Source organism: Chiloscyllium plagiosum, unplaced genomic scaffold, assembly GCF_037043375.1.
Source record: "Chiloscyllium plagiosum isolate Xiang-an unplaced genomic scaffold, Cpla_swu_hap1 HiC_scaffold_14, whole genome shotgun sequence".
Classification (NCBI taxonomy): domain Eukaryota; kingdom Metazoa; phylum Chordata; class Chondrichthyes; order Orectolobiformes; family Hemiscylliidae; genus Chiloscyllium; species Chiloscyllium plagiosum.
The window spans coordinates 22,259,934-22,275,095 of NW_028270152.1; the positions used below are offsets into that span (position 1 = coordinate 22,259,934).

Genomic DNA, 15,162 nt, shown 5'->3' on the forward strand with positions numbered 1-15,162 from the left:
ATGTGTATGTTGGAGATATTCTCTCCCATCTCCCACCAAACTGACAGTGGAAGGCCCACCAAAACCCCCCTGATTATCTACTCTTTATACCACTGAGCCCAGGACTACTGGGAATAGAAACGTCCACCCTGCATCTAAGCTGCATATCAATGAGGTCAGTTGGACCATGAATAAAATATTTAACAAGTTAAAATTCCCCTTAATTGTCTATCAAGGAACTATCTTGCCGCTCAGGGTTTTGATGTATATAATTTCTGTTATTAAAATTCTTCTTGAGTATGCAACTTAAAAACGTTTCACTGTTGTTTTTGTAAAAATACAAGTAGCAATAAATTACTATTCTGTTCTGATAGAGTCATATAGCACAGAAACAGAGCCTTTAGACATACTCTCTGGGAGGAGCTTGGTCCATGCCAACCAGGTTCGCAAAGTAAACTAGTCCCACCTGCCTGCGCTTACACTGCCTACTCATGTACTTAACTGGTACCTTTTAAACGTTATAACTGTACCCGCATCCACCAATTCCTCTGGAAGTTCATTCTACAATACAAATCAATCTCTGTTTAAAAAAAGTTGTCCCTCATGCCTCTTTTAAAGCTTTCTCCTCTCACCTTAAAAATATTTGCCCTAGTCTTGAAATTCCCCACCCTAGGGAAAAGAAAACACCTTCCATTCACCTTATCTATATATCCCATGATTTTATAAACCTCTATAAGGCCATCCCTCAACCTCCTATGCTTCAGTGAAAAAAGTCCCAACCTATCCAGCCTCTCCTTATATGTCAACCCCTTCATTCCCACCAACATTCTGGTAAATCTCTTTTGACCTCTTATCTGATAGTGCCACAAATATTACCATTGCTCCGTAAGATTCTGCCCACAGTAAACATTAGACTAAGTTTTAATTCCAAGCTTGACTTCTGAATTGAATTCCCCTGCCACGGTGAGATTTGAACCCATAACTTGAGAACATCAGCCTGGTGTTCAGGACTACTGCTAGTCTATTGACATGACCACAATGCCACAGCCAGCCAGAACAGCATCAGAAGTATGCCTGTGTCATATGGATGTCATTTTAAAGAAAAATAACATTCACTGTGACAAAGAAATGGGCCTAACAGAATTGCATTTTATGGCCTATATGGGAATGATCTAAGACTCTAAGTTGGAAACCCATGGAGACTGACCTGTGTGATATTCTGCTGGATCCTCGTGCCCTTCATCTAACAACTGCCTTGACATATTGAGAACTCGGCTGGTATGATATTTTCCAATAATTGCTTGCTTCTTACTGCGAAACCTGAAATAATAGTAAAAGATAACGCTTTGATGATCACATCAGGAAGTACAAAGATACTCTCTGGGAAGAGCTTGGTGCAGGATTCTTATAATGACTTGAATATAGCATTCCAGGTGATGGCAGAAAAAGCAAAATATTGCAGACACCGAAACTCTGAAATAAAAAGAAAAAAATGATGGAAATAATTAACAGGTAAGCGGGCAGTGCCCAGAGCTATTCTGATAGGTTGCCTTGAAATATTGAGCTGATCCTTTTGGCATCTATTTTGGAGTCAGGGGCACATCAGAGCGACAACCCCACTATGTGCTGCAGGTAACGGAAGTATTTTTCCTTTTTGCCAACACCTGGACTCATTGAGAGCTTAGATTAAAATGGTGCACAGCAGTTCAGGCAGAATCCAAGGCTAACTTTGGCCAGTTAAATGACACTGACTGAAATTAGCAGGTAACAGGAGCTCGAATGTAGGCGTCAAGCCCAAAGGTCCAGAGTTCATGATAGAGACCCCAAATCTGTCAGGATGCAGGATTGGCCCTTGGTCACCTTGTACAGAGGCTTCCTTGCCCATTCAGCAGCGATCTGTAACTGCTGAGTGGTTCCAACATTTTATGTTTTTTATTCCAGACTAGAGGAGTCTGGAAGCACAGCAGGGAATTAAAGTCTTACAATATCTCACTAATATAGAATATGCTCAGCAGGATTCATTTATAATGTAGTACCTTTGCCATAGATCATCAAACTGGTGATGCTATAAAATAACGCATTAGGGTAATGCACAAAAAAAGTACATTTTGCATTTTCTCATGTTTCACTTCGGTCACCTTACAGAAAGGTTCACAAAACTGGACATTCCAGGCAATTTCACTCTCTTGTCTGAAGATATTGCACAATGTCCCATTGTAATTTGATGTCTTGACTACTGCTCCTGCTCTCGTTGTGTCAGCATCACAGACTAATATCCATATTCCACCAATGTCTCTGGATAGCATTGGCTAAGCCAGACCTGATGCTCTGAGACAGTAGTATTAATCATGAAAATGTTTAAATTGAAATAATATAAAGATGGGCTGCTGCTGCGACATTAACCGCCTCAACCTCCACCCTTCTCACCCACTCCACCCTTCTCACCCACTCCAACCTCTCACCCTCGGAACGTGCAGCCCTCCACTCCCTCCGTTCCAACCCCAACCTCACTATCAAACCGGCAGACAAGGGAGGTGCGGTGGTAGTTTGGCGCACCGACCTTGACACCGCTGAGGCTGAACGCCAGCTCGCGGACACCTCCTCCTACTGCCCCCTTGACCATGGCCCCACCTCCCACCACCAAACCATCATCTCCCAGACCATCCATAACCTCATCACCTCGGGGGATCTCCCATCCACCGCCTCCAACCTCATAGTCTCACAACCCCGCACCGCCCATTTCTACCTCCTGCCCAAAATCCACAAACCCGACTGCCCCGGCCGACCCATTGTCTCCGCCTGCTCCTGCCCCACCGAACTCATCTCTGCATACCTTGACACGGTCCTGTCCCCCTTAGTCCAAGAACTCCCCACCTACGTTCCGGACACCACCCACGCCCTCCACCTCCTCCATGATTTTCGCTTCCCTGGCCCCTAACGCCTTATCTTCACCATGGACATCCAGTCCCTGTACACCTCCATCCCTCATCACGAAGGACTCAAAGCCCTCCGCTTCTTCCTTTCCCGCCGTACCAACCAGTACTCTTCCACTGACAGAAGGGCTAATTCCTGAAGAAGGGCTAATGCCTGAAACGTCGATTCTCCTGTTCCCTAGATGCTGCCTGACCTGCTGCGCTTTTCCAGCAACACATTTCCATCTCTGATCTCCAGCATCTGCAGACCTCACTTTCTCCTCTTCCACTGACACCCTCCTTTGACTGACTGAACTGGTCCTCACCCCGAACAACTTCTCTTTCCAATCCTCCCACTTCCTCCAAACCAAAGGAGTAGCCATGGTCACCCGCACGGGCCCTAGCTATGCCTGCCTCTTCATAGGATATGTGGAACAGTCCATCTTCCGCAGCTACACTGGCACCACCCCCCACCTTTTCCTCTGCTACATCGATGACTGTATCGGCGCTGCCTCGTGCTCCCACGAGGAGGTTGAACAGTTCATCCACTTTACCAACACCTTCCACCCCGACCTCAAATTTACCTGGACCATCTCAGAATCCTCCCTCCCCTTCCTAGACCTCTCCATTTCTATCTCGGATGACCGAATCAACACGGACATTTACTATAAACTGACCAACTCCCACAGCTACCTAGACTACACCTCCTCCCACCCTGCCCCCCTGTAAAAACGCCATCCCATATTCCCAATTCCTTCGTCTCCGCTGCATCTGCTCCCAGGAGGACCAGTTCCAAAACCGTACAACCCAGATGGCCTCCTTCTTCAAAGACCGCAATTTCCCCCCAGACATGATCGACGATGCTCTCCACCGCATTTCCTCCACTTCCCGCTCCTCCCCCCATGAGCCCCGCCCCTCCAATCGCCACCAGGACAGAACCCCACTGTTCCTCACCTACCACCCCACCAACCTCCATATGCATCGTATCATCCGTCGTCATTTCCGCCACCTCCAAACGGACCCCACCACCAGGGATATATTTCCCTCCCCTCCCCTATCAGCGTTCCGAAAAGACCACTCCCACCGTGACTCCCTCGTCAGGCCCACACCCCTCACCAACCCAATCTCCACTTCTGGCACCTTCCACTGCAACCGCAAGAAATGCAAAACTTGCGCCCACACCTCCCCCCTTACTTTCCTCCAAGGCGCCAAGGGATCCTTCCATATCCGCCACAAATTCACATGCACCTCCACACACATCATTTACTGCATCCGCTGCACCCGATGTGGACTCCTCTATATTGGGGAGACAGGCCGCCTACTTGCGGAACGTTTCAGAGAACACCTCTGGGACACCCGGACCAACCAACCCAACCACCCCGTAGCTCAACACTTCAACTCACCCTCCCACTCCACCAAGGACATGCAGATCCTTGGACTCCTCCATCGCCAGGCCATAGCAACACGACGGCTGGAGGAAGAGCGCCTCATCTTCCGCCTCGGAAACCTTCAACCACAAGGGATGAACTCAGATTTCTCCAGTTTCCTCATTTCCCCTCCCCCCACCTTGTCTCAGTCCCAACCCCTGAACTCAGCACCACCTTCCTAACCTGCAATCTTCTTCCTGACCTCTCCGTCCCCACCCCCACTCCGGCCTATCATCCTCACCTTAACCTCCTTCCACCTATTGCATTTCCAACGCCCCTCCCCCAAGTCCCTCCTCCCTACCTTTTATCTTAGCCTGCTTGGCACACTTTCCTCATTCCTGAAGAAGGGCTCATGCCTGAAAGGTCGATTCTCCTGCTCCTTGGATGCTGCCTGACCTGCTGCGCTTTTCCAGCAACACATTTTCAGCTCTTGAAGTTTATTGGCAACTATTGCCAGAACACAATGATGCAGATGCTAAAAGCAATCAATCAATCTCAGCTCATGTATTAAATCAAACCCACAGCATTTCCCTTTTCCAACCCACCTCCAATCACAACCATATGCAATTTTACTACATTCAGCAGCAATTTCACAGACTGTTCATTCCTTCTGTAATGAATTTTTAAACAACAATCTTAAATATTGCTTCCAGCTATATTGTACCTGTGGCCCTTGTGCTGATGTTCAATGGTGCTAGATTCCATTTCATATGCTGTTTAATATCTTACACAAAACCAAATACTGTGGATACTGGAAATCTGAAACAATGAGAATGCTGGAGAAACTCAGCAGGTCTGACAGCATGTGTGCAGACAGAGTCAGACATAACTTTTCAAGTCCAGTTTGACTCTTCTTCAGTACATAGTTCTGCGCCATCCCCTCTTTGTTGATTTATTTCAGTTTTGGAAGGTTTCTGTTTCTCTGGGCTTTCATCATTGCCATGCATCACCAGGCCCATCCTTCCTTCTTCTCGGGGGATTGTACAATATAGAAAGCTTCACTCACTTGGCCTGCAGAAGGTGTGTGATGGTGAGTATCCTGGCCTCAACTTCTACCTTTCCTGGAGAATGCTGTATGGCGGAGATAGACAAAGAGGAGGCTGGAAGAACACAGCAAGCCAGGCAGCAACAGGAGGCGGAGATGTTTTGGGTATAACCCTTGTTCTGAACTGGTAAGTGTCCTAGCTGTCCATGACTGCATGAGCAATGAAGAATATGCCCTGATGCTTGTCTAGTTCTTTATGGAGAGAGAGAATGCACAGAGGAAAGAAGTTTTTCAGGAAGAAAACAAAATGTAAAAGAAAGCATAAACGTGGACATTTGGCAAAGTTTGAAGCAATACTGCACCCACAAAAGATATATTTCAGCCTTGATAAATATACCAATATTATTTTCTCCCAAGAGTAATTTGTTGCTACGGAAACTATTCAACTCTTGGTGGCTGGCCAGGCCAACATGAGTCCGTCTCTATGGTAACCTTGCCTTCTGAAGTGATGCCAAAGCCAGGAGTTTCTCAATGAATCCTTTGAGGAACAGCTACCATTACTTGGCAGCAGAGAGCTTCCTTGTACTGCTTTAGTTTCTGTCATTGTAATGACTGCAATACAAAAATACACTAAATTCTCACAAGGCAGTGACAAAATCAAGGGCTTTGGTCACAAATAAGATTGTAGTTTGATAGCTCAAATAATTTTTATCAGTCCCTTTCTGAAAAGAATAGAAAAATGAATAGTCGCTTAATTCATTCATTTTTCTGGGTGTAAAGAAATAAATCCCAAAGACCTCTGAACGAGATTGCCATCTTGTGGAGAATCATGCAGTTTTGAGAAATAAGGTCAAAATTGTCTTTAAACCAGGTCTAATCAATTCAATACAGGTTTTTCACATCCAGTGGAAAGAAAGGTGACCATCATTTTTTTAATTAGAAGCTTTGACAAAGGGTCAGTTAGACTCAAAACGTCAGCTCTTTTCTCTCCTTGCAGATGCTGCCCAACCTGCTGAGATTTTCCAGCATTTTCTCTTTTGGTTTCAGATTCCAGTATTTTGCTTTTTTTTAATTAGAGTCCCAATGACTTCTTCAAACTCAGTGCACAAGTTTTAAATATGAATGTATTGTACATTTAATTGTTGCATTAACATTCTTCCTGTGGAATTATCCATCGATTTCTCAGAGGCCTGGCAGGTGAAATACTGCTCAAGTAACTACCCAGAGTGATTCAGATTGGTGTGCTTTATCCAGGGAGGGCAGCCTCGTTATAATCGCAAATAGCTCCAGATGTTGCCAGAGCAATGGTTTAAAAATTCAGTGACACAGTAACGTTTGTAATCATTCTGCCTCTTAATCCAGCTGGGCTCTAGTGTCATTGAGGTAAGGTCCAGACTCGTGTTGGGGTGAGGTCTAACCGATTGTATAGGTGAGGTCCAGTGTGTCAGAGGTATGAGCTCCAACTTCATGGCAAAAGGGTGACATCATTAACTTGTTGAGATGACAAAGGCACCCATTTGACCAGCAGCCATCCACTATCATAAACAGTCATTTCCTCCACCACCAATATACAGTGGCAACAATGGGTGGCATTTGCAAGATGCACTGTAGGAATTTGTCAAACCTCCTTCAATGGAACCTACCAACCCAGCTAGTAGGAGAAGCACAGTAGATGCATGGGACCATCCATGCAACTTCCCTTTCAACTCAACACCATCCTGACTTGGAACTATAATGCCATTCCTTCGCCATTGCTGGTCAAAATCCTGGAACTATCTTTCTTACCAGGACTGAGACTGTGCCTACACAACATCGACTGCAGAGGTTCAGGAAGGCTGCTCATCACCTTTTAAAAATCAATTAGAGGTGGACAATTAATACTGGACCCGAGAGTTTCCCTTGGTATGGACCAGGTCAGACACCCTCAAAACATTTCAAGAAAGTAGCCCAGACCCTAACTCTTATTGTTGCTTTAAGCAAGTGTACAGTGAATATTCCAAGAGCTGGGCCAAACACTTAATTTTAAACAAAGCAGGATTTATTTGCAAGATTACCGAACGAAACACAAATGAAAGAGAACAGAATACAGAATAATATAACCTATCCAAAAACCCACCAGATTATCCGAACTTAACAATCCTGTTCCAAATTTCTGCCACAATCCCCATAAACACCCCTTGGCACCAAAGGTAAAATCAAACACAGGGTCTTACAGGAGAGAGAGAAAGAGAGAGAGAGAGAGATGGCTGAGGGATTCTGCATGAAACACCTTCTTCCGTGTAGCTGTTTCTTGGATCAGCAGCTTTACAACTGCTTTGAGTGAACAGCCAGACTGCTCAAACCAAACCAAACCAGAGAAAAGCTGAGCTGGGAGAACTGGCCACTCCCTTTTCATTGTATTAGTGTTTTTTTTAATTTGAAAGCCTTTTTTCTGAGGCAGTATCTGTTAGATTAGATTACTTACAGAATGGAAACAGGCCCTTTGGCCCAACAAGTCCACACCGACCCACCCCCTTACATTTACCCCTTCACCTAACACTACAGGCAATTTAGCACGGCGAATTCACCTAACCTGCACACCTTTGGATTGTGAGAGGAAACTGGAGCACCCGGAGGAAACCCACGGAGACAATGTGCAAACTCCACACAGAGAGTCGCCTGAGACGGGAATTGAACCCAGGTCTCTGGCGCTGTCAGGCAGCAGTGCTAACCACTGTGCCACCGTGCCACCTCAATCAAACTGTATATAATCAAACTGACCCTAAAAGCTTTGACACCTAGACTTTTCAGAATCACTGCTTTTACGATATCTCTGAAGAAAAAGCCAAGGACAGCATAATCTTGTTAAAGGAACAGCATTGTCTCACCCTCCTATCCCATAAACAAATAAAAGAGAAGGAAAAATAGAAGCTTTTACAAATTTTGATGATTGTGGTTGGACAGCCTCCGTTGCACAACAGTATATGTATTTAGGGGTGGGAGATGAATGATGCCTCTGGTAGGTATATAAACAGTTTGATCTGTCTGCATTGTTTCTCCTCACCCTCTTCACTGAAGTGGAAAAGCAGGTCGTTCAAAGGAAATAGTATAATGTCTTAAGGTACACATATCACAAATGAAAAACAACAAGAAGAGAAAAAACTGAAACAATCAGCAGAGGGGAAATGGCAAAAACAGCACATAAACAAATAATAGGATTGATGACCAAAAGCTTGTCAAAACAGGTAGGCCTTAAAGCAGGAGACAGATGTAGAAATGTGAGATATTCAATAAAGTTTGAAGGTAGTCTTTAATGTTCCTTCTGCCTGTGGCCACAGTCTGCAGCAACTCTGAATATTATAGTGGAAACCATTTCAAAAGGCAGGCAGTGAGACAGATGCATGCTTGATTCATAGGTGACAGTCCCACAGTGGGTGCTGCAAGGTGATTACATCACAGACTCAGAAAAGTTGCAATGGAGCCATTGAATAGATGGGAATAGAGTGCGACACATTGACAAACTATAACCCCACTCCCCAACAATCTGCTCTGACTGGCTCTAAACTGGGCAAAAATAGTCAAGGAGGTTGAGCCAAATGTTGTGAATATAACTGCTCCATCTCTCAGTCACTGATAATCAAACACTTGAGAGATTGTTTTGTTCATATTCATTCATGGCATGTGAGGAAGGGCAGCATTTATTGCTCATCCGAGACAGGTGAGTGGCTTGTAAAAGGCATTTTAACAGTAAACCATATAAATATGTGAAGCATGACTGGGAGGGATGGCAGATTTGCTTCACCAAAGAACACGAGTGAACCAAATGGATTTTACAAACAATCTGGTAATTTCATGGACACCATTAATGTATATATTTCAGATTTAATTAATTAACTGATTTAAATTCCCAGCTGCCATGATATGACTTGAACTCCTCTGGATTACCAGTCCGGTAACTATACCATAACCCCAGAGGCACAGAAAAGTTGGATCCTGGATCAAGCAGGCTCATATTACACATTTTAGTGATCTCATTGAGCATCTCAATGACAAAGATGGAAACAGATTGAAGGCCAATGACAGATACATTTGGCATCAGGTTTCTGTATGTTGTGCTCTGCCTGAACACTCTGGGATCAACAAGGGATCATGAAACAGCTTGCTCTGCAAATCTTCTTTCCTTTTAATGGCTTCTGCTTTTTATACGCCTGGAAACTAGACAGGAAAAAGTCAGCACACTCATTCCTGTTGCCCCCCCACCATTTATCCAATGTCGCAACTTGGAGTCAGAAACTTTGGAAGGTTCTGACTGCCACCATAATATACACCCAGGAAAGGGTAGAGGGTTTTAAATCTGCTCTAGCTCCCAGCTAACAATAACACTGACCTCTCACCTCCCCCCCGCCCCCCCCCCCACAATCGATTGCAATCACCCCCGAGATACCTTTTGAAACCTGATGTCCTTCCTAAGACTTGACTTCCATGACATGTGATTTTCTACTTACCTACAAACACTCAACATTCCCCCCCCATCTACACCTCCCCCCACATTTCACCCACAACACCTAGACCTCCCAACACTCAACCCCCTTGATACTCAATCCCCTGACACTGGAAACCCCACAGTGGCATCCCCACTCACCCCCACATCCCCTGGCCCTCTATCAGACAGTCAACGCTTCTGGGCAGTCAAACGAGTCCCCTCAACCCTTGGCCTGAACTCTGACCCTGATGCTTGACACACTCTGTCCATTTACCTACTTACCTGCAACCAGTAATCCCTCACCAGCTTGGCATCCTATGCCCTTCTGACTGCTATTCTATCTCCACCCAAGTATCTGTCACCCTACACCCTCACCATGTGTCACCTTACCTGCAAGACACCCTCACCCCACCATCTAGCTCACCCATCCGCCATTCTATCCCCTTAATCACCTGCGCTTAGTGATATCACCCACTTAGCTCACTATCCCCTCATCCATTTACATAAAGAGCAAACAAACAACTAAGGAAAGTGTAGAGCCAATTTGAGACTGTGGTGGTAATGTGTGTGTAGACCCAGAAGACAAGGGCACTGCCCTCTAAGAATACTTTGCTTCAGTTTGCTCAATGGAAAATGAGGATACAGGTGGAGACATCAAGGTGGAGGACTGTGAAATGTTAGAATAAATTAACGTATAGAAAGTGAAGTTACTAAAGGATTTATTAACTTTAAAATTGGATGAATCCACTCAGATGAGATGTATCCCAGGTTGTCAAGAGAAGCAAGGGAAATGATATTGGGGGCCGTGCTGCCAGAGGACTGCAGGACTGTGCCACTGTTTAAGAAGGGCGGTAAAGACAAGCCAGGGAACTATAGACTGGTGAGCCTTACCGCGGTGGTGGGCAAGTTGTTGGAGGGAATCCTGAGGGACAGGATGTACATGTATTTGGAAAGGCAAGGACTGATTCGGGATAGTCAACATGGCTTTGTGCATGGGAAATCATGTCTCACAAACTTGATTGAGTTTTTTGAAGAAGTAACAAAGAAAATTGATGAGAGCAGAGCAGTAGATGTGATCTATATGGACTTCAGTAAGGCGTTCGACAAGGTTCCCCATGGGAGACTGATGAGCAAGGTTAGATCGCATGGAATACAGGGAGAACTAGACATTTGGATACAGAACTGGCTGAAAGGTAGAAGACAGAGAGTGGTGGTGGAGGGTTGTTTTTCAGACTTAAGGCCTGTGACCAGTGGAGTGCCACAAGGATCGGTGCTGGGCCCTCTACTTTTTGTCATTTACAAAAATGATTTGGATGCGAGCATAAGAGGTACAGTTAGTAAGTTTGTAGATGACACCAAAATTAGAGGTGTAGTGGAAGCGAACCTCAGATTACATCAGGATCTGGACCAGATGGGCCAATGGGCTGAGAAGTGGCAGATGGAGTTTAATTCAGATAAATGCGAGGTGCTGCATTTTGGAAAAGCAAATCTTAGCAGGCCTTATGCACTTAATGGTAAGGTTGCTGAACAAAGAGACCTTGGAGTGCAGGTTCATAGCTCCTTGAAAGTGGAGTCGCAGGTAGATAGCATAGTGAAGAAGGCGTTTGGTATGCTTTCCTTTATTGGTCAGAGTATTGAGTATCGGAGTTGGGAGGTCATGTTGCGGCTGTACAGTACATTGGTTAGGCCACTGTTGGAATATTGCGTGCAATTCTGGTCTCCTTCCTATCAGAAAGATGTTGTGAAACTTGAAAGGGTTCAGAAGAGATTTACAAGGATGTTGCCAGGGTTGGAGGACCTGAGCTACAGGGAGAGGCTGAACAGGCTGGGGCTGTTTTCCCTGGAGCGTCGGAGGCTGAAGGGTGACTTTATAGAGGTTTACAAAATTATGAGGGGCATGGATAGGACAAATAGACAAAGTCTTTTCCCTGGGATCGGGGAGTCCAGAACTAGAGGGCATAGGTTTAGGGTGAGAGGGGAAAGATATAAAAGAGACCTAAGGGGCGACATTTTCACACAGAGGGTGGTACATGTATGGAATGATCTGCCAGATGATGTGGTGGAGGCTGGTACAATTGCAACACTTAAGGGGCATTTGGATGGGTATATGAATAGGAAGGGTTTGGAGGGATATGGGCCGGGTGCTGGTAGGTGGGACTAGATTGGGTTGGGATATCTGGTCGGCATGGACGGGTTGGACTGAAGGGTCTGTTTCCAAGCTGTACATCTCTATGACTGTTGATGTTCCTTTGTTAAAACAAAGGAGGAAGAGATAGACCAGGAAATTATCAGCCAGTCAGTCTAACTTCAGTGGTGTGAACGTAATAGAAAGAAATCTGAGGGATAGAATATATTTAGACTTGAAGAAACACGGATTATTTGTTAGGAATAATTAGCAGAAATTTGCCACAAGGAGGAAGTGCTTGAATTCAACCTGCGAAAGTGTGAGGTAATAGGGAGTGCTCACAAGGCAAGGGATTACACTGAAGATCAGACTGACCCTGATGTGCATATCCACAGATCCCTGAAGGTAGCAGGGCAGGTAGATAATTTGGTTGAGAAGGAAGATGGGATCCTTGCTTTTATTAGCTAAGGCATAGAATAATGTTAAGCTGGAACTGTTTAAAATGCTGGTTAGGCCACAACTGCTTGCAGATCTTGTCACCACATTACAGGAAGGATGTGAGCACTAGAGAGGGTAAAGAGGTGATACCTGGGCTGGAGGGTCTGAGCTTAGAGAGAAGCTTGGATAGGCTGGGTCGTTTTCCTTGAAGCATCAAAGGGGACCCGATAGAGGTGTGGGCCATCGGTATGGTGGACAGGAAGGCACTTTTTCAAATAGTTGCGTGATCAGAGATAGAAGGTTAAGAGGAAAGTTGAGGAGAATTTTATTTCACCCAGAGGATGGTCGGAGTCAGGAACTCACTGCCTGAAAGGGTGATTGGGTCAGAAACGTGTTCAACATTGAAGCAGCATTTAGATATTCCCTTGTATTGCCATGGTCTCCAAGGCTATGGATCAAGAGCTAAAAAATGTGATTAGTATTGTCAAATTTTGATTGATCAGTGCGAACACAGTGGAATGAATGGCCTCCTTCTTGCCAATTTTCTATGAGAAGCTTGGGTATAAACAGCACACACTTGTTCATAGAGAAGAGTTTTGGCAAGAAAATGCCCCAAATCAACTTGCCCATTCTCAGTAGGCAGTAATGGGGTGACCTAGGTTTAGGAGAAAGTGAGGACAGCAGATGCTGGAGATCAGAGCTTAAAAATGTGTTGCTGGAAAAGCACAGCAGGTCAGGCAGCATCAAAGGAACAGGAGAATCGACGTTTCGGGCATAAGCCGTTCTTCAGGAAACTAGGTTTAGGACAAAGTCACCTTCTTGTCATCCCAGCTGCCAAGAGGCACCAGACAAGGGGAAATCAATGACAAAGAGGATGCACAGCAGTGCCTAATAAAAGAAGATGTGCTTTGTCGAGCTTGTCTGCCAAACCAAGCACATAAGATGGCACTGCAGCACCAAATACAACTTAGTGGAATCAGATTTTCAACATGTTCCCGTTATACTCACAAGTTTCCAGGTCCATTTATTTGCTGTTCAGCTCCGGTAGGTAATATCCCATCTGGATAGCTGTTGACAGTGTTGCAATTTAGTCCTGGGATTCAAAGAACTCCACTACCATAACCTCAGAATTCAAACCACAATATGACCAGCTACAGCAATATCCTCAAATAACCCCATACATTAGTTTTACAGATCACACTACAAAGAAAAAACAAACCTCATCAAAGGACCTCATTTTAGAGCAAGTCTATATTTATTGTTTTTTAAATTCCGTAAGTTACTCACTTGTGGAAACAGCTGCAGAGAAAGGAGACCAGCGAGGATAAATAGTTCACAGTGGGGGAGGAGCCTGTCACTAACTCAGGGTGGCAACACTTATAGCACCAAGACCCTTCTATAGATATGGTACATGACAACTGACTGGATTGTGCAAGTGGGAAGAGGGAAGGCAGATTTTCTGATTGGCCATTAGGTTTCAAGGACAAATTCAAAACACAGCACAGCATCAGGATAGCTTTAAGCTGCAGAGGCTTTGTTCAGGAGGTTTGAGGTGAATTGCTGCTTTGAAGGAAGAAAAAGTAATGAACTAAATATCAACAGAGAGTAACTGGCACCTTTAGAAAAACTGGATTTTGCCAGAAATATGAGCTGTACAGCTGGCAAGTCTCATTAATATGGTAGCAGTGCTCACCTCAGATGACTTATTGTAACTCCTCTATCATCACTGCAGTTCATCTTTCTCTCAGACAGTAGCTCTTCTGAGGTCATGGACATACAGCTTACTCGGGGAATTTGAGACACTATAACATCATAGGTCAAGATACTACTCAGAAAGGGTCTCTAAAGCAATGTAGGAGGGGAAGTTACAGTATCTACACCCTTTGTACGGGTTTGAGATAGTACAAAAGGATAGTCCTGTAAAACACAGAGGGCTGAATCTCACATCAACAACACAATCTTATATTTTGAGCCAATTGCAGATGTGATACTACACAAGAATCAAAATATTTATCTACATAAAATGTCTCAAAATAATACCAGAAAATTATTACAGAATAGCTCAACATGGGTTTAAAATCTCAACTTAAGCCACAGATCAGCAGGGTATGTTATAATTACCAGACAAATAAATACTGGTTACCACTATAGAAAATGTTAGTTGCAGTAGAAACATGTCACAGTAACCAGACATAATGTAAAGTAATACACATGGAGAGCAAAGCAGAATGGTGGTGCAATAGTGATCGTCAGGGTCTCCAGTTTTAATTCCCGTTTTGTTACCAAATTCAGATTCTGCGTTGATTAAGTAAATAAAACATCTTGGCAGTTAGTCCAGCAAGGTATATCACAGCAAAATCTGATTCAACAGGAAAAGGGCTTCCTGTGGATTCCTCTTCATATACATCTGTACCAGCTAATTTAAATCACACCAGCACCACACGCACTGAAGATTATACGACCTGTTTGTTGCAATGATATGCATCTTTCTGGTGGGTTTACCACTTAATACAGGAAGCTGGAGTTGTAGAGAATGAGCATAAGGTAAGGTGATAGGACAAAGATTTAAAAAAAGACATGGGAGGCAACTTTGTTTACACAGACGGTGGTTCGTGTGTGGAATGAACTTCCTAAGGAAGTGGTGGATGCAGATACAATTACAATGTTAAAAAGACATTTGGAAAAATACATGAATAGGAAAGGTTTGGAGGGATATAGGCCAGGAACATGCAGGTGGGACTAGTTTAGTTTGGGATGATGTTCGGCATGGACTGGTTGGACTGAAGGGTCTGTTTCTGTGCTGTGTGACTCCATGACTATAATAGACAAGGAGA

At 44.5% G+C, this 15,162-nt stretch overlaps 1 protein-coding gene across 4 annotated transcripts in view; it reads right to left on the minus strand.

Moving 5' to 3' along the window:
• LOC122558878 (SRSF protein kinase 3-like) overlaps positions 1-13,636 on the minus strand; it is a 55,986-nt gene extending 42,350 nt beyond the window's left edge. For 2 of the 4 annotated variants that reach the window (XM_087994150.1, XM_087994149.1), the window contains exons 1-2: positions 13,337-13,564; positions 1,187-1,299 (exon numbers count right to left, since the gene is read on the minus strand). In XM_087994150.1, the coding sequence (XP_087850276.1) occupies positions 1,187-1,241 (55 nt within the window). In that variant the 5' untranslated portion in view covers positions 1,242-1,299; positions 13,337-13,564. Of the gene's footprint in view, positions 1-1,186; positions 1,300-5,324; positions 5,507-13,336; positions 13,565-13,615 lie in introns of those variants that run through there. The other 2 variants (XM_043707779.2, XM_043707783.2) reach the window with 2 other exon arrangements.
• Between the last annotated feature and the right edge of the window lie 1,526 nt (positions 13,637-15,162).